Below are 19,029 nucleotides of genomic sequence, written 5' to 3'. Positions count from 1 at the left end.
ATAAGCACACGCACAGGCTCTCCGGACACCCGGGTGGGGTGTCCCCCATCAGGGTGATCCTCAGATGAGGAAGCTGCACTTGCTTGGACGCAAGCAAAGGCCTGGGCCAGGCCAGAGGGTCCCCGGTCAACGTGGGACCTGGGTGCTCACACACACAGGACGCGCGGTGCCCTGCAGAGCATCTAAAACATGGTTGATAGAAACCTCATATAAAGTTTTTTTTTTATTGATTTCATTGAAAACAGAACAAGAAATGGTCTGAGCCAAAAGAGTGCTCTTAGAACTGTCAAAAACATTTAACAGAAAAGAAACATGACTGCATTGTGAATGTTTTAGAAGAGCCGCACAAAACCCACTGTTACTGCACTAATTACAGTATTTAAAAAGTGTACGCCAAAAAAAACGGGATGACCTGCCAGCCACCGCGCAAAAGGCGACGGCGAATTGATCCACACTACAAGGCTAACGCTTTAAAAAAAGTTTCTCCTGCATTTTATTCTAAAATCACTTTGTTCTCTTTATACAGTTGATAGTTTATGTTCACGTGGTGAGCAGAGACCACACCAGAATCAGCACCGTTGTCTGTGTTTCGTGTTTATTTTTCGTCTGTCCTAATAATGTTCAGTAATGGTAGAAAATCAATCAGTCTATTCATCATCATAGCATGTGGCTTAAAAATCAACAGGAGGCGCCCGCAGCGACAGAACTGGCTGGGGCTGGTGCAGGGTCCGCCTGCACCCACCACACCGCTCCCTTGCAGAGCAATGCCAGTCAGAGGTTTGAGAGACAGGACTAGATACAGGATGTCTTTAAAAAGCAAACCCACGATTCTCCACAGTCCGTGGTGGGGCGGTCCTTGGACCTTGTCTCCATGACAGCGACGGGCCGTGGTGGGCGGGTCTCACAGAGCAGCTTGTGGGTGATGGTGGCTTTGGCGGGCGCCACAGAGGAGCCTTGGCTGGGGCAGGGATGCCAGAGACCGGAGAAGAAATGAGCGACGTTGCGATGACAAAACCACCATCAGAGACTCACAAGGCCCGGCCAGCGCAGAATCCCAGAGCATGGTGTGGGGCTGTGGGCCCAGGCCTGGGAACATTGCTGAGACGGCCACACCCGCCTGCAGGCTACTGAGCAGGGGACGTGTGGCCTCACCTCTGACCCCTCCAGGAAGTCAGCGCCACAGCCCCAGCCAGGACCGCAGACACCGTGTGGGATCCTCCTCTCCTGAACGGAAGCGACAGTGTCTGACCCCAAGCACCTGCTGCCTGGCAGGTCTCATAGGGGGTCAGTGGCAGCCGTGGAGCTGGTGTCTGGCAGGCCATTCTCCTGCGCCTCCTGCGTGGCACTGGCCAGCCGCTGGGCCAGGGCTGCGCTCGAGTGCCGGCACTTGGGGGAGCCACAGCGGCAGCTGAAGAGCTTGCCTTTGATGTCCCAGAAGCGCTCTCCGTAGTCGAACCTGGGAGGGGAGCAGGGCTCAGCACTCACCACACGCTGGACATGGCAAGGGCAAGGCCCCCGCGGGCACGCGGGGCGGTGTGGGATGGCCCGCACAGGCATACATACCCCAGCTGCTCTCCGGCCTCAATCAGGCGGGTGCTGAAGAAGGCGACCCTGGGGAAGCGCAGGTCCTGGTGGGACATGAACACACGCACCGGCACCAGGTTGGGCTCGCAGTGGTGGTTGATGAACCTGCTGACATTGCCGTAGAACCGCGCGTCGATGCAGTACACCTCCCCATCCTGGAGGGCGAGAGAGGACAGCACGCGTCTTCCCTGGCCTTCCGTCCACTATGGGCTCAGCAAGGCAGGGTCATCTGTGAGGTCCCAGTCACGGGAAACAACCTGAGACAGGTGGTGTACACGAGCCACACGAGCAGGCCCAGGGCTGCGACCACACACACAGCGCCCGTGGTGGCGAGGGCACGGGGCAGAGTCGGGAGATGCAGGACTTGCCGGCAGGACAGGAGGAGACACAGCAGATGGGACACCATCCCCGAGCCCTGCACCCCACAGCAGTGCCCCCAGCCTGACGTGCACAGCTTTGGCCTACCAGCAAACCCCTCACGGGCTGTGAGGTCAGAGACAGAAGAGCACTGTTCCAGAACCCAAGTCCCACGGGGGACAAGGCCTGCACAGAGACCACGCCTGGAACGCACCGTCATGTCCTCATGGACGTGAGCCACGGCCAGCACGTCCTCACAGGCCAAGGGACGCTGAAAGCCCTAACCAGCACAGTGCAGCCTGCACAGAGGCCAGTCTCTAAGCCCTCACAGCAGGGCTTTCAGGTGTCGGCTGCAGGCCTGGACAAACACCCGTCGACGCCCTAGGACGACAGACTCAGCAATGGCTACCGAGATCAGACGGGGTCATCCCACTTGGACCTTGTGACTCAGTGGTGTGGGACCAGGTGTCCAACCCTCTCTCCTGAAGACAAGGACTCTGGGATCTGCACTGAGAGACTGTGGACGGAGGCCTGACTGGCCAGAGCATGACCCCTGGGGAAGGACCACGGGGTGGGCAGCATCAGGGTCTGTGTGAGAGCAGCTGCACTGAGTGTGAGGAGGGAGGAGACCCTAATGGAGGGGAAGACCCCAAGGGAGACTGACAACAGGCAGAGACCAGCGTGGCTCACGGAGAGGCAGCTGCAGTCGCACCAATAAACAAAGAAATGGATCACACTCTAGAGAAAATCAGAATTCTCCCAAGTTATCATTAACAACCCAGATGAGCTGACACACTAGACAGCAAGACACGGACAAAGAGATGGGAAAATCGGCAGAGCTGGCTGTGACTGACGGACCCCGAGGCTGCCAAGGCTGCCCTCGGAGAGCCCCCACAGAGCTCGTTCTCTGCTGACAAACAGCAGCAGAGGAGTCAAATGGAAATCCTGTGCTGAGCGTGGCCGTGAGCTGCATGCCTGGACCACGGAGGGACGGAGCCTGAGGACTGCCTCTGGTGGTAACAGCGCAGCTCCGCCAGGCTGTTCCCTGGGAGGCACTGGCAGCAGCAGCCACGGCCGAGATCAACCTCACAGTCCCAAGCAGACTCCGAGGGGTCCCACGTCCACAGCACGACGCCATGTGCGGCGCGCTCGCAGAGGCGGGAAGCCGAGGGGTCCCACGTCCACAGCACGACGCCGTGCGCGGAGCGCTCGCAGAGGCGGGAAGCCGAGGGGTCCCACGTCCACAGCACGACGCCGTGTGCGGCGCACTCGCAGAGGCGGGAAGCCGAGGGGAACACGTGCAGAGAAGGGGGAGGAGCGCCGCCTGCGCCACGTTCTTCCTGCTGCACAGACGGCAGAACCGTGATCCCGTGCCTGTGTGGGAATCCCCATCCCTCAAGCTGAAGGTGTCGGGAGGAGGAGCCCCCGGGAGGTGAGTGGGCTCAGTGCTTCTCCCCTACACAGAGGAGGCGCTGGCCATGAGCAAGCGAGGGGCCCTCACCGGACACCACACGTGACGGTCCCTTGCTCGCAGACTTCCGGCCTGAGCTATGAGAAGAGCGTCTGGTGTCTGTTGCAGCAGCCTGAGCAGACTGAGAACACAGCTAACAGAAAACAGAACACGCAGAGCAAGGCTTCTCTGACTCGGAACTTTCTAGATTTTACCTTTAAAGCAAAGAAATACTTTGCATAATCAAAAAATAAAAAATTCCTAAATCTTCAATTTTGAAATGAACTAAAACAAATAAAGCTAACTGCACGCCAAAGCTTAGCCCAGCTGTAACTGACTGAGTCCCAGCAGCCTGCAGCAGGAGGTACCCACTTCTCAGGAGCGGCAGTGGCACTACTGATCGGAGTTTTCCACCATGAAAGATACAAATGTAATTGAAACTATTACCCCCAGCGCACTGGAGAACTCTAACAGCATGTTCTGAAAAGCCCAACGGCGCGGCTGCCACATGTCTGATGCTGATGGCAGGCGTCTGGCGTGCGTCTGGCGTGGTGGTGGTGACGGCTCAGGCCACTGCACCTCTGCCACCCACATGGGAGCTCCTGCATCATCAGCCTGGCCCAGTCCTGACTGCTGTAGACATCTGTGGAGTGAGCCAATGGACAGAAGCCCTTTCTCTCTTTCCATCTTGTCTGTCTGCCTCACAAATAAATAAATAACAATAATTTTAAAAGGTCATTCTCAGAGGAATAAAGATGGTGACCGAATGAGAGGCTCTGCTCTGGTGACTCCTCCCCCTGTAGAGACGCCCACGTACAGGGCCGGCCACACACACACACACCCCAGGTCAGGAACCTATGACTCTGGGGGTCCACGTGCGGCCAGCCTGCAGTCTGGGAGGTCAGGGCATGGGGTAGTGTCTGTGACACAGTGCTGGGCTGTTAAATCCCAGCACTGGGCAGATCCTGAGGACAGAGCTGGGCACACACACCAGTATCAGGCGAGACCTGTGTCCTGCCGAGACCAAACTGGTGGTGAGGAGCACTACTAGACTCTTGCAGGCCTGGTCTGCACAGAGCCTGGTACCTGTGGGACCCAGTGGGCCCTGCATCCACTGCCTAAGTGGCTAAGGAGTTGCCTTTATCAGCTGCCTGCAAGCATGGGCAGACACAGTAAGGAATCACACAACTGTTTTGGGACCCAGAGCCAGGCTGATGAGCAGATCCTCAGGGTCCCTGCCTCCAGGCCACTGCAGTGGTCACAGCCCAGCCAACATCACAGTGGTAAGGGGGTGACCGCAGCAGCAGCAGCACCTGGGCAGGTGAGCCACACTGGTCTTGTGGCTGAGGGCTTGGGATAGGAGCCGGCCACCCAGCATTCCTGCACACAGGACAGGAGTCTAACCTGGTGGCAGGCCCAGGAGTGGCCTGTGGGGATGGACCCACCTGGAGCACATCTCTACTGGGGTGCTCTCCAGCGCTGACACGGCAGAATAACCCTAGGCTCAGAGAGAACAAGCAGACTTCTCAGGACTTCTAGATGGATGTCCCAAAGGCTGGTTACTAAAGGCAAGAATTCAGCCTGGGTGTGACACGGCACAGCCACAGCAGCAGGGACATTCAGGGACCAGGGCCCCCACAGAGCAAAGCACAGGGCCAGGAACCACCTAGGGACTGAAGCTCCCCATGTGTGGGCAGAGACTTAAAAACAGACTTTAAGGAATCTCAGTGAACTCCAAGAGAACACAGGAAAACAATTCAACATGCTTGTAGACTTAACATGGGGGTGATCAAACACACCCTTCAACTGGAAAGTACCCTAAGTGAAATTTAAAATGCAACAGAGGCCTCGTGAGTAGAATGATCAGACAGAAGGATCTGTGACCCTGACGACAGAGTGTCTGAAAATACACAGCTGGAAGAGAACAGAGAACAAGCTGGCGCGGTGGCACAGATGTTTAGTCACTGCTTGTGACACCAGCATCTCACACAGGTACCAGCTTGTGACTGGCTGCTCTGCTTCTGATCCAGCTCCCTGCTGGTGCACCTGGGAGAGCAGAAGATGGCCCAAGTGGTTGGGCCATGGCCACATGCTTGGGAGACCCGGAAGAAGCTCCAGCCTTTTGGCTTCAGCCTGGCATGGCTTTGGCAGGTGCAGCCATCCGGGGAGTGAACCAGTGGATGGAGGACCACTCTCTGTCTTGCCTTCTCTGTAACTCCAAAAGTTCAAAATGTGGGGGGGAATGGAACACAAAACCAGTTCTTCATTGGGATTTCTTATCTCTCTGTTCTTTTTGTTTGTCTCTTTCTCTATATTTATAATCAATATTAAGTTGTTGTAATTTAAAGATAGCCTGTTACAACCAAAAGAAGTTTTCTAGGCCGGCGCCGCGGCTCACTAGGCTAATCCTCCGCCTAGCGGTGCCGGCACACCGGGTTCTAGTCCCGGTTGGGGTGCCGGATTCTGTCCCGGTTGCCCCTCTTCCAGGCCAGCTCTCTGCTGTGGCCAGGGAGTGCAGTGGAGGATGGCCCAGGTGCTTGGGCCCTGCACCCCATGGGAGACCAGGAAAAGCACCTGGCTCCTGGCTCCTGCCATCGGATCAGTGCGGTGCGCCGGCCACAGCGCGCTGGCCGCGGCGGCCATTGGAGGGTGAACCAACGGCAAAGGAAGACCTTTCTCTCTGTCTCTCTCACTGTCCACTCTGCCTGTCAAAAAAAAAAAAAAAAAAAAAAAAAAAAAAAAAAAAAAAAAAAGAAAGAAAGAAAGAAATTTTCTGTAGCCACAAAGCAAGAACTGATAACATACTCACCCAAAAGAAGAAGCAAGGAATAAAAGAACATCAACAGACAAAATTACTTGTCCACAAATGAAAATCTGGGGGAGAAAGAACTGAACTACAATAAAAACAAACTAGTATCAAAATGGCAGTAAGATCCTACCTGTCAATGTACTAAATCCTCCAACTAGAAGATATAAAGTGAGCGAATGGATTAAAAAACAGGACCAGACCATAGCTGCTTCCAAGAAGCCCACTTGACCCCTAAGGACAGACGTGGACTGAAAGTGAAAGGATGACTGAGCGACCCAAGAAAGCAGGGTTGGCCAAACCATGTTTCTATCAGATAGCAAGACCAGGAAGGTCACTCTGTAAGGACACAGGGCTCACTTCAGCAAGGGGAAATAACACTTAGCGTACGTCCAATATTAAAACACCCAAAGACAGAAACAAACATTAGTAGACCTAAAGGGAGAGAGACTCCAACACAACAGTAGAAGGGGACGCTAACACCCCTGATTCAGAAATGGGCAGAAAACCAACCAAGAAACAGCAGAGACAGATGGCACCCTAGACCAAGGGCACCTCGGGAACACCTACAAGACTCCCATCCAGCAGCCGCACATGTCCCCCAGCACAGGCCACAGGGCCGGTCACTCCTCTCAGCCCAGCACAGGCCACTGGTCACAACACAAGTCTCTACAAAGTGAAAGGGCAGAAATCACACTCAATCTCTTTTCTGTCCACAACGCAGTAAAACCAGACATCATTAAGAAACACTTCAGAAGCTACACAGACATACACGAATCAAACAACTTACTCCAGAACAGTAAGTGGATCAAGGGAGAAACCAAGGAGGAAACGGCAGAAGCCAAAACACCCAGGAAGTAAAAACTCGGATAAACAACTCAGCACTGCACCTCACAGGCCCAGAAAAACACAAGTGAAATCCAAAATTGGTGGAAGGAAAGAAATAATAAAACTCAGAACAGTAAGTGGCAGACCCTAAAAAATTTTAAAAAAGAAATCAATGAAAAGAAGGGCTGGTATCTTTGAAAACAAAAAAAACCTGATGAACCCTCAGCTAGACTAACCAAGAAAACAAAGACATTATGACTGACACCACAGAAACACAAAGCACTGTTAGAGTACCATCAATTATATGGCAACAGATTCAGAATAGCCTAGGAGAAGCAGATAAATTCTTAGACACTTACCACCTCGCCAGGACTGAATCATGAGGGAAGTACCAACACAGGCCAGTAACTTCTAGCAAGACTGAATTGTATTAAAAAATTTCCTATCAAAGAAAATCCCAGGGCCAGAGAGCTTCATTGTTGGATTTAAAGAGTCAACACCACTTCGTCCTAAATCATCTGGAAACAGAAGAGGAAGGAATTCTAAATCCATTCTACAGGGCCAGCATTACATTGATACCAAAATCAGACAAAGACAAAACAAAAAAGGGAAGTTACGGGCCAACATCCTTGATGAACCTAAGTACAAAAATCCTTAGCAATGTACCAGCAAATCAAATCCAACACCACATTAAAAAGACCATCCCCCACAATCAAGCGGATTCATCCCAGGAATGCAAAGATGGCTCAACATATGCAGATCAATAAACATGATACCTTCACATCAACTGAGTGAAGGAAGATGCAGACAAGGCATTTGATAAAATCCAACATCCCTGTATGACGGAAAATCTCATCCAATTAGGTAAAGAAGGAACACAACAGCTAATATACTGAGTGGGGAAGAGCTGGAAAGATCTGGAATGAGTCGAGGATGCCCACTTCCACCACGGGAATTCAACAGAGGACGGAGCTCCCAGCAAGAGTAGTTAGGCAAGAGAAAGGAAGAAGAACAAACCCAGCAGAGCTGCACAGTACCAAGTCAATGCACAAAGACTAGTAGTGCTGTGATTTATGTGAACAGTGGATCTTCTGGAAAAGAGATCAGGAAAGCAAGCCCATTTCCAGTAGCTATGGAAATAAATCACCAACCCTAGGAATGAATTTAACCAAAGAGGTGAAAGATCTCTACAATGAAAACTATAAATCATTGACGAAAGAAACTGAAGATGACACAAACAGAAAGACTTAGGTATTCGTGAATTAGAAGAATTTGGTATTATTAAAACATGCATACAGATTCAATGCAATCCCTATCAAAATCCCAGGCATTTTTTACAGAACTAGAAAAAAAAATTTGTATGGAACCAAAAAAGACCCTGAGTAGCCAAAGTGATCTTGGAGCAAAACGAACAAAGCAGGAGGCATTACACTACCTGACCTCAAAATATATTATGAAACCATAGTCCTTAAAAGAACATAGAATTGGCATGATAACAGACCCACACAAAAATGGAGCAGAAGAGGCGCTAGAAGCAGACCCACACGGACACAGCCAACTGACCTTTTACAAAGGTGCTGAAACACCCATGGAGAAGGACAATCTTTTTAATAAACCATGCCAGGAAAATTGGAGATCCATAAGCAGAACAACAAAACTAGACCCATCTTTCACAAAAGGTTTGATCAAACACCTAAATGTGAGACCTGACACTTTCAGAGGCCTAGAAGAAAACACAGGGAAAACTCTTCATGACACTGGAGTAGGCAAGGATTTCTAGATCAGACCTCAAAACCACAGGAAATAAATGCAAAAATAGACAGGGGATTTTATCAAATTACAGTTTTTGCATTCTCAACAGAGTGAAGATACAATCTATGGAATGGGAGAAAATATTTGCGAGCTATCCATTGACATACACATGAATATATAAAGAACTTAACCCAGTATCACAAAAACCCTAAATAATCCAATTAAAAAATGGGCAGCAGATCCAGACATTTCTCAAAGGAAGACATACAAATGGCCAATGGGTGGGAAAAGTTGCTCCACATCACTTATCAGAGAAATAGAAATCAGAACCACGGAGGAGATGCTGTGGCACAGCAGGTTAAGCCACTGTCTGGGCACCAGCATGCCATACAGGTGCTGGTTCAAGTCCTAGGTGCTCCATTTCCAATCCAGCTCCTGGCTATTGACCCTGGGAAAGCAGCAGATGACCCAAGTACTTGGGTACCTGCATCCACATGGGAGACCCAGAAGAAGCTCCTGACTCCTGGCTTGGGATTGGTCTAGCTCCAGCCATTGTGGCCATTTGGGGAGTGAACCAGCGGATGGAAAATCTTCCTCTTCCTCTCTGTAACTCTGTCTTTCCAATAAATAAATCTTAAAAACTAAACATAATGTGCTCTGACCTCACTATTAAAAACAGACAACCAGTGTTGGCAAGGATGTGGAGAAAAGGGAGCCCTTGCACACTGTTGGTAGGAATGCAAATTAGTACAGCCATTGTGGAAAGCAGTAGAGAATTCTTTAAAAAAAAAAAAAACCACCTAAAATTTGAACCATCAGAGGATCCAGAAGTCCCACTCGTGGGCATATACCCAAGGGAAATGTAATCCATCTCCTGAGGATGTCCACTCACAGATAAATGGATAAGAAAATGTGGTACATATACCAACGGACCATCAGCCATGAAAAAGGATGAAGTCTTGTCATTTGTAATAACACAGATAAAACACGCTAAACATAGAAAGACAAGTGTCACATGATCACTCTTATTCACACGTGAAGTCTAAGACATATGAAAGCTGTGATGCTGGAGCATCAGGCTCCTGCCCCTGCTGCAGCCCCTGCAGGCACCTGGGGAGTAAACCAGCAGATGGGAGATTTCACGCCCCCCACCCCCGTCCGTTAAATAAACATAAATAAATAAATAGCAATAAATAAATAGTGTGATGGTGGTCAGCAGAGGCTGCAAGGCTGGGAGAGGTTGATGGATGGGTACTTGGTTATAGCTACACAGGAACACAGTAACAGGAAATTCTGGGATCTACTGCACAGGTGGTGACTATAGATAGCTAATGTACTATATATTTCTCAATTTAAGAAAACCTAGAGGACAAAAACAAATGCTTAAAAAGACAAATATATTGGCCGGCGCCGTGGCTCACTAGGCTAATCCTCCGCCTGCAGTGCCGGCACCCCAGGTTCTAGTCCCGGTTGCTCCTCTTCCAGCCCAGCTCTCTGCTGTGACTGGGGAAGCAGTGGAGGATGGCCCAAGGGCTTGGGCCCTGCACCCGCATGGGAGACCAGGAGGGGGCACCTAGCTCCTGGCTTCGGATCTGCACAGTGCTGGCCGTAGCAGCTATTTGGGGGGTGAGCCAATGGAAAAAAGAAGACCTTTGTCTCTGTCTCTCTCTCTCTCTCACTGCCTCACTCAGCTTGTCAAAAAAAAAAAAAAAAAAGACAAATAGATTTATCTCAACTTGGAATTACATAATGAATACACAGAACAAAACATCACATAGTGCCCCACAAAGATGAAAAATTTTAATGTGTGTTACATTTTTTAAAGAACTATTTATTTGAAAGGTAGTTGGGGGAGGGAGATAGAAGGAAAAGAGAAAAGAAGAGAAAGAGAGAGGGAGAGAGGCAGAGGCAGAGGCAGGAGGGTAGCAGCGTGGGGGAGGGGCTGCTGCTTCCTCCATGTGGGCAGTCCCTTCCGGGGTAACCCGGTCTGCAGCAGACGGGGGCATGGGGGGTGGGCAGGGGTCTTGGTGTAACCTCCTTGCTATAGAACACATACAGCACCACACTCGGGCTTGCAGAGACCACGGCCTGGTGCTCACAGCCGGCTCACCACAGAACTGCCCCCACCCCCTGCAACAACAGGGACAACCCCAGGAGGCCTTGGCCTCTGCCCAGGCATAGGCACACAGCCTCGCGCCTCCCCCTCCCCCTGTTCCTGCTGTCCAGGGGCTCCAGATGCCAGAATTTTGCACAGACAGATGGTGCAGGAGCTGCTGGAAGATGCCCTCCCTCTGAACACACATGCGGCCCTGCAGAGTGTCTGATGGAGAAGCCACCTGCCTAGACCTAAGACACACCCCCCAGTGCTGCTCAGGGCAGCCCATTCACAAGAGGGCTCTGAACAAAGGAGAAGCAGACTTGGGCACAGGGGCATGGGGTGCTGAGGCCAGAAGGCTAGGAGCAGGCAGCAAGTGGGGCCAGCAGACAGGGGACCCTAGTGTCCACAGCAGTGATCTAGGTCAGTGGAGGGGCAGGGCCAAGAGAGGAGGACAGCCTGCGAGACTCCTGAAGGGGAAGGGAAAAACCTCCCAGGCCTCCGCCAGAGGTAGGGACAGGTCGTGGGGCACAGAGAGGCAAGGGTCAGGGGAGGCTGGACATCACACCCAGGTGGATCTGGGTCTGAGCTGGTGCAGGCCCTGGCAGATGCTGATGTATCTGTGGCTTTTTGTATCTATGGCATGAACAAGAACCACTTCTGTGATATTCCGGGAAAGGCAGAACTGCAGAGGTGGGAGGCATGGACATGGGACAGTGAGACACCCCTGGGTGTGGGCAGTTTCTGTGTCCCCTGCCATCCCCCACCCTTAAGTGTGACCAGTTTCCCACTGACACTCTGCTGCCTCCAGGAGCTCAGGTCTTACTCTCCATGGAGCTGGGTTCCGAATCCTAAGGAGTCCAACACTAAGCTCAACTGGCAGTGATGAGGGGACAGGATGCAAAGGACCTGCCAGTGCTCAGGCTGCGACAGAAGCAAGAAGGCTCACACAGACCACGACCCTGTGTGCAGACACTCCTCACAACCCCAGCAAGGACTTCACTCAACAAGGAATTAACAAGGCCAACACAAGACCCTGGACAATGAAATGAGGAAGCAATACTGCTAGTGAACATACTCACACCCCATACTGGGGGCTGGAGGTCAAAGCCCAGCTCCACTCAAGGTCCCAGTTTCCTGCTGCGGACATGCACCCTGGGAGGCAGCAAGTGATAGCCAAGTACCGGGGTCCCTGCCATCCACGTGGAGACACAGACTGAGTTTCTGGTTCCCAGCTTTGGTCTGGCACAGCCCCAGTCATGAAGGTATTTGGGGAGTGAACCCGTGGATGGGAAAACCTGCCTCTGTCTCTCTCTACTTCCCATACATAAAAGGCTGTCAAGAGCACAAAAGCATGAAATGCAAAGGAATAAGCTGAATAAACTACACATAAGTTCTACACACTGTAGTTACCGGGCACTTACACATAAGTTCTACACACTGTAGTTACTGGGCACTGGCTCAAGGAGGGCTGGACCACTCCAGGCAGACTCTAGGCCAGCGCCCTCAGGGCCCCTAGGGACGCCACACTCAGCACAGTCCCAACCCTCACCCCGGCAGCAGGAACGCTGAGGACAGACAGCCTTCTCCCCAGGTTCCAGGTTTACAGAAATGATGGAGACGAGGAGGAGGGGTGCAACCTCGGAGTGGGGAATCAGGCCAGCATCACAGCACAGACAGGGCGACCTGCCCTGGGGCTGCAGACAGACACTTCCCCACTGGGGAAGCGGGAAACTGCCCTCACAGGGACAAAGCCAACTCCCCGTCTCTGACCCACACAAGTCATTGATCATGGAACTAAACATAAAAGCTTTTTAGCCTTTAAATTTTTATTTTAAAGATTCATTTATTTGAAAGAGTTGAGAGGGGCAGAGATCCTTTATCTGCTGGTTTCCTCCCCAAATGGCTGCAATGGCCAGGGCTGGGCCAGGCCAAAGCCAGGAGCCAGGAGTCAGGAGCTTCATCCAGGTCTCCCATGTGAGGCCAGGAGCAGGGAGCTGGATTGGAACTGGAGCAGCCAGAAAACAAACTAGTGACTATATGGGATGGTGATGTTGGAAGCGGCTGCTTTACCTGCTATGCACAACACAAACCCCTAGCCTTTATTTTTACATAAAACTTCAAGACAGAAGGTGGACAAGGATTTAAGACTGAGAACGTACCACGTATACAGCATCCACTGACAACCCTAAGCGGTGCAGCCCCCTAACAGTTGAAAGGCCCCTGCCATGCAGTTTGGTGACCCCACTCCCAGGTATCACTCAGAAAACTGAGGTCCACACAGGTCACTGTCATCTTGGTGAGCAGTCACCACTTGGCAAAAACACAGGAAGGAACAAAACTCCAACACAACCACCGGGCAGGCAGCAGGAAGGAGGCCCGAGATTTTTCACAGGAAATCCCAGCATGCACATGGTCCAGGAAGGGTGGCTGTGGGGCCATGAGAGGACTTTGGGCCTGGACAGGGGGCAACTAGACTGGTCTGTGCACTTGTCAAGATGAAAACCCTGCACTTGGAAGTGGTTTGCTTGGAGCTGGCACTGTGGCACAACACACTGAGCCACACCTGCAATGCCAGCTTCCCATATGGGTGCCGGGTTGAGTCCTGGCCGCTCCACTTCCAATCCAGCTCTCTGCTAACGCACCTGGGAAAGCAGAAGATGAACAAGGTCCATGGTCTCTGCACCAATGTGGGAGACCCAGATGGAGTTCTAGGCTCCTGGCTTTGACCTGGCCCAGCCAGCATTGTTGTAGTCACTTGGGGACTGACTAGATAGACAGACAATAAATAAATAAATAAAATCATTTTTTAAAAGAGTGGTTTGTTTGATTCATCATGTATCAATTACAATAGTTGATCCAAAAAAGAAATATCAAAAATCTACTCGATAAAGAGAAAAAAAAAGAGATTCAACGAAAGAGATACAACAGCCCAGCACAGCACAGCAGAGAGCACTGGTTGGGTGATTAAAGAGCCAAACGAAGGGAGACAGCATGTTTCTGAAGCAGCCACCAATATGACTTCCCTTACATGACTCATGGTGCAACAGAACCCCAATCAAATCGCACAGGAGTCTGCAGAGCTTGCTAAGCTGGCTTCAGAACTCCAGCAGAGATCCAGAAGAGCCAGACCCACTCAAGAGCTTCTGGGCAGTAAGCTGCAAACACGACTCAGAGAGGTGGCCTAGGCAGAGGACAGGGGGAGATGGACTGGCTGAGAGCTGGGCCCTGCACAGCTGAGTGGCAGGCAATAGCGATAATGCTGGCAGCTGGTGCTGAGCCACACAGGGGTCTCCTGGGAAGGTGCAGCTTGCCCCGCACCTCAGGATACGCAGCCCAGGACTGCACATGGGACTGCTAAGCAGTTTCAAGCACTCAGGTTTGAAAAAAAACAACTAGGATCTTAAAAACCACTAAGCACATGGGAAAAAGAAAATGGAATAGCGTGGAAACAAGGACTTCTGTGCCTTAGCAGCCATCGTTGGGAAGAGGGAGGCTATGCAGCACACAGGGTGGTGGAGTGCACCGGGCCCAGAACCCCACAGAAAGACAGCGCTGTCCACACGCTCATACAGGCAACACACAGTGGGGAAGTGGCTGTCACCTGCGGCCTGCTCCTTTCACAAACACGGTAACCCACGCTCGGGGCCCGCTGTGAGGACGCCTGCTGGATTCCCTGTAATCCAAGACAGCATCTACTCCTGGGTGTGCCAATGGTAGTTCTTAGAGGCCAGAAACCTCACTTTCCTGCCTTGCAGCAGTGACTGCAAGTTCACTTAAAGAGACAGTGAATTCAGCAGCAATGACAGGAAGGACTCTCAGTCGCCTGTGCTGGCCCCAGAACCCCCGGGAACCAGTTTCCCAGAAAGAACATTTGATCCAGGAGACTGGAACAGCGGGCAGGGGCACAAGGACATACTGCCAGCATTGCTGGGTGTTTGCACACCCACACCCCGCCCCCATGAAGCTCACTCCTGCTCAGCTACATGGCCACCTTAGCCCCTGGCAGTCTCTGAGGCTGCTGGGCTCTGGCCTGGGAAAGCTTGAGTGGCATGCCCGAGGCTGTGGTGCTCACAGGAGGGAGAGGGTGAGCAGACACTGCTGCAGAGCCACCTGCATCCCGAGTGTGCAGCCAGGTGGCGCATCTGAATGGCGTCCCCAAGGCTGGACCACACTGGGCATTTCCAGACCCTACTAGAATAAACTCATCCAAGTTTTGCAGTTTTCCATCAGCTTTTTTTGTCCCTGACCCCTCAAAACACATTACCTTATTGTCAAGGTCAAAGAGGTAAGAATCTTCTTCTCGAACGTCAGCTTCAGAGTCAGAGACCAGCTCCCCAACATACCTGTGGGGAGAGGAGAGGTAGCAGGTAAGGCAGGGAGGCACAGAGTGGCACCTTGACAGGTGTGTCGGATCCCTGCGCCCTTCAGTGAGAGTCCCAGTGCCCACAGAACACGGCCAGAGTGAGCAGAGGCCCAAGTCAAGGCATGGCCAGAGGCCTGGGGACAGAGCAGCAGGCACCTTCAGGAATGCGGTTCTGCACACCCAGGGCCTCCCGGCCCTCGTGCCACCCTGCTGCGGACACTGGTTCTGAGACAACCCAGGCAGCGGCAGGTCTCACTTACTCGCAGACAAAGGTGCCCAGTGGGATGTCCTGCAGGGAGCGTACGCCCCAGCCCATGTCCTGTGTCCGATAGAGCTGCAGCCTCGCCCTGGAAGACAGTGCACAGGTGGACACTTGCTGCGTGCTGGACACGACGGGCAGCAGAGCCCAGCTGTGCATAGGGACGTGAATGGTGACTGAGGAAATACTATGATCTAGAAATGGCAGCGCTCGCCAGATTCAAAGGCAGCCGAGAACCCAGAAATGGCCTGGGAGCTCGGCCAGGCACTGGCTCTGGCCTGGCCTCAATTTCCTTGTCTGTAACATGGGGGACATGGCTGGGTAAGGACCAGTGGCAGCCCTTCTGCCAGGACCCAGGCCGTGGGGAGGCCAGCTGAGGGGGCACAGACCACACACAAGGACTCCTCAGAGCCATGTGTGTCCCAGCATCCCGCCCACGGCACGAGCCTATCCACTGGTGCCCAAGGCAGTGGGGGAAGCTGGGTCCCCTGTGTCCAGGACTTTCAGCACACACAGGGATACGGGGCATGGGCTGGTCACCAGCAAGCACACTGCTCTTTGGTCCAGCCCAATCCGCTGCACACGTGGATTTCCCCTCGTAACTCAGACATATTCATGGTGGTCAGGGGGCTCTGTTCTCGTGGCTGGAAGGAGGGCACTGGGGACTACAGGATGAGGGGGCGGCGCAGTCTGGCAAGAGCCCCAACAGCATGGGGCAGTCAGGCATGCCTGAGTATGCGATGGGATGACAATGACTGTGAATGAACTTGGGAACACAGTGACCACGCGACCTGCTCCCTTGGGAAGCAGATCTCCCGGGATTACAGTGACTGTGAATGAACTTGGGAACACAGTAACCACGCCACCTGCTCCCTTGGGAAGCAGATCTCCGTGCTGTGTCCGAGGAAGATCACCCGCTCCACCTGCAGACACCCCACATTCTTGCTGTCAGGACCTCGTGACTCAACGTGAAGCAGGGTGTGGAGCTGTGGTGGGAAGCACCGCTCACCTGAGACCATTCTGCACGACACGGTTGCGGCAGTTCCTCCAGCAGGAGCAGGCGTGGTTGCACTCAAAGATTAAGGGAGGCTCCGCCATGTTGAACTCTGGCAGGAGCCGGCCATCCTGTGGACACACACACCATCAGGACCCGCCACTCTTCGTAAATGAGCAGAGTCGGCGTGTTCACCGAGTGCTCATACCAACAGGTAAACGTCCAGGGAGGGCCGATGATGTGGCACAGTGGATTAAGCCACCAATTGGAATGCCAACGTCCCATGGAGTGCCTGGTTCGAGCCCCAGCTGCTCTCTGCTTCTGATCCAGCTCCCTGTGAATGTGCCTGGGAAGGGGGCAGAAGACAGCCCAAAAGTGCCTGGGTCTTTGCTACCCATGTAGGAGACCTGGCTGGATTCTGGGCTCCTGGCTTTGGCCTCACCCAGCCCTGGCTGTTGTGGCCATTTGGGGAGTGAACCAGTGGATAGGAGGTATTCTCTCTGTCTCTCACCTGTCACTCTGCCTTTAAAAAAATAAATCTTAAAAACAAAACAAAGAACAAAATCCAGACAGCTTTCTGGTCACTCTTTCACACCTAGGGAACAGCCAGGCAGAGCTGTGCACTCAGGGCAAGGCTCAGACCAGAAGCCCCAGCAGGTCTGTTCTCTCTGCTCACTGTAGACCAGAAGCCCCAGCAGGTCTGTTCTCTCTGTTCACTGTAGCCACCAGGGCACAGGTCCCCCTGCTCCACAAGGATGGCCTGGCTCCTGGGCTGTCCTGCACTCTCTGTGGACTGCCTTGTCAACCCCAATTCTGTAGGGGCGTGGCCACCTGACCCATCCCACTCTTCACCCTGATGCTGGGCTGGGTGCACCAGGGCTGTGCCAGTGAGTCCTGGGGCCCGGCAGCTTCATGAGTGTTCTGAGAGTAAGGGCTGTCCTTGGAATGCTCGTTCCCACCCACTCTCCGCACGATCCTATCACAGAGGACACAGACCCTGGACGTGAGCCCCGATGCCTCCAATCCCATCCCCCAACACCAGGGTCACTCACCCCATCACCACCCTTCTAATGTGGAGTCCACTTTGCAGAGTGGACTGCTGCTTCCACCTTTGCCCACCTCTGCTACCTCAGAATACTCTGGCTTCTACTGCCACCAATGACCTCGGAACTCACAAAGCCAATAGTCACAGCCCCATCTTGTTGGACAGCTCTTTCCTGAACAGCACCTGTGATCCCAAGAGGCCCTTCTCTCCTGTCTCCCCGCAGCTGCCTCCACACTGGGCTCCTCCCACCAGCCCTTGTTGGTCACTTCTGAGCCTGTGGCCTTCATCTCTCAGGCTACGCACGCTCAACCAGCACAAAGCAGAGTACACCAGACAACAGAGATGCTGCATGTTCCATGGCCAGGCCAGGCTGACCACCTGGGAGCACGTGTGGCTAACCACTCTCCCCCCCCGACCTCCCCACGTGCAGGCAGCCAGAGGATGCTGGCCTGAACCCCCAGCACTTCTGGAGCCCACTCCTCCGCCCTAGGACCTGCTCAGAGCAGTCTCTTGTGTCTTCTGGTCTGCTGCCTCTTCCCCACCTGACTCCCCTCCACCTCCTTCTCAAAGTGCCACAACAGTCTTGGAATCAGGGAGTTAAGATCAGCGCGTTTGTAAATCCCACAACAGAACTCTCCACCCCAGCACAGGGGCACGCGGAGGGTCTCCTCACCTTATCGTACCAGCAGCGCATGCTGAGCTGACCACACATGCAGTTGCTGGAGGAGCAGTCATCTATGCACACGCAGTACTGCAACAGAGACACGGCACCGTCAGCGGGCAGTCTCTTCTTGTGTCTTCTCTCTCCAGGTCATAGTCACAATTCTGCAACTTACCCTCTGACGTGTGCTTTGAGACAGGCCCCACGGGGAGTGGGAGTGCTTGGGACGCTAAGGAACACACTGAGTGCTTGCAGGAGGAGGAGGTGGGCGGTCAGCAAGGGAAAAGATGGGCAGGGGCCAGCACTCAGGAAGAAGTTACAGAAATCGCACTGCATTGGAGGCTATTCTATAGGACAGCAGCAGACAGAGCCCAAGGCCAGGGAGCTCCCACCAGCAAGGCCACAGGACACAGCTGATCTTGGCCAGACAAGGAAGGGACAGGCTGTGGGTGACAGCTCCCAGTGAGGTCAGGGGCTGGGCAGCTGGTGTTTGCTGTATTCTGCCTTTCAGGGCCATATCCAGGTCAGAGTGCAGCCCAGGGCCAAGCCCAGCCTGGGACTCAGGACGCCCCTCCTGGCAGGAGGCCGCAGGCCCCTTCTGCACCTGTCCTGGCCCGCGGTGGCCCCTCCTCCGGCACCACTGACCTGCAGGTGAGTAATGTTCCTGTCGATGCTCATGGGGGACGTCACGCAGTTCTGAGACACGTACTTGTAGTTGCTGGGGCACGGCTCGCTGTCCACGGCGTTGACACAGGGGATGGGGATGCGCTCGTAGCCCCGGGCGATGTCCCTGCCAGGGGAAGGGGTCGTCACTTCTGCGGGGGCCTGAGGC

The 19,029-nt window shown here is 53.3% G+C and overlaps 1 protein-coding gene across 13 annotated transcripts in view; it reads right to left on the bottom strand.

Moving 5' to 3' along the window:
• Positions 1–210: 210 nt before the first annotated feature.
• Positions 211–19,029, bottom strand: part of EHMT1 (euchromatic histone lysine methyltransferase 1) — a 186,227-nt gene continuing 167,408 nt past the window's right edge. For all 13 annotated transcript variants that reach the window (XM_051838872.2, XM_051838869.2, XM_051838871.2 and 10 more), the window contains 7 exons: positions 18,843–18,987; positions 18,210–18,287; positions 16,507–16,622; positions 15,499–15,585; positions 15,140–15,218; positions 1,564–1,739; positions 211–1,456 (listed from right to left, as the gene is read on the bottom strand). In XM_051838872.2, coding sequence (XP_051694832.1) covers positions 1,276–1,456; positions 1,564–1,739; positions 15,140–15,218; positions 15,499–15,585; positions 16,507–16,622; positions 18,210–18,287; positions 18,843–18,987 — 862 coding nt within the window. In that variant the 3' untranslated portion in view covers positions 211–1,275. The remainder of the gene's footprint in view (positions 1,457–1,563; positions 1,740–15,139; positions 15,219–15,498; positions 15,586–16,506; positions 16,623–18,209; positions 18,288–18,842; positions 18,988–19,029) is intronic.

Source organism: Oryctolagus cuniculus, chromosome 1 (genome assembly GCF_964237555.1).
Source record: "Oryctolagus cuniculus chromosome 1, mOryCun1.1, whole genome shotgun sequence".
Classification (NCBI taxonomy): domain Eukaryota; kingdom Metazoa; phylum Chordata; class Mammalia; order Lagomorpha; family Leporidae; genus Oryctolagus; species Oryctolagus cuniculus.
Note: the sequence above shows the minus strand (reverse complement) of the source record. Positions and strands in the feature narration are given on the sequence as shown.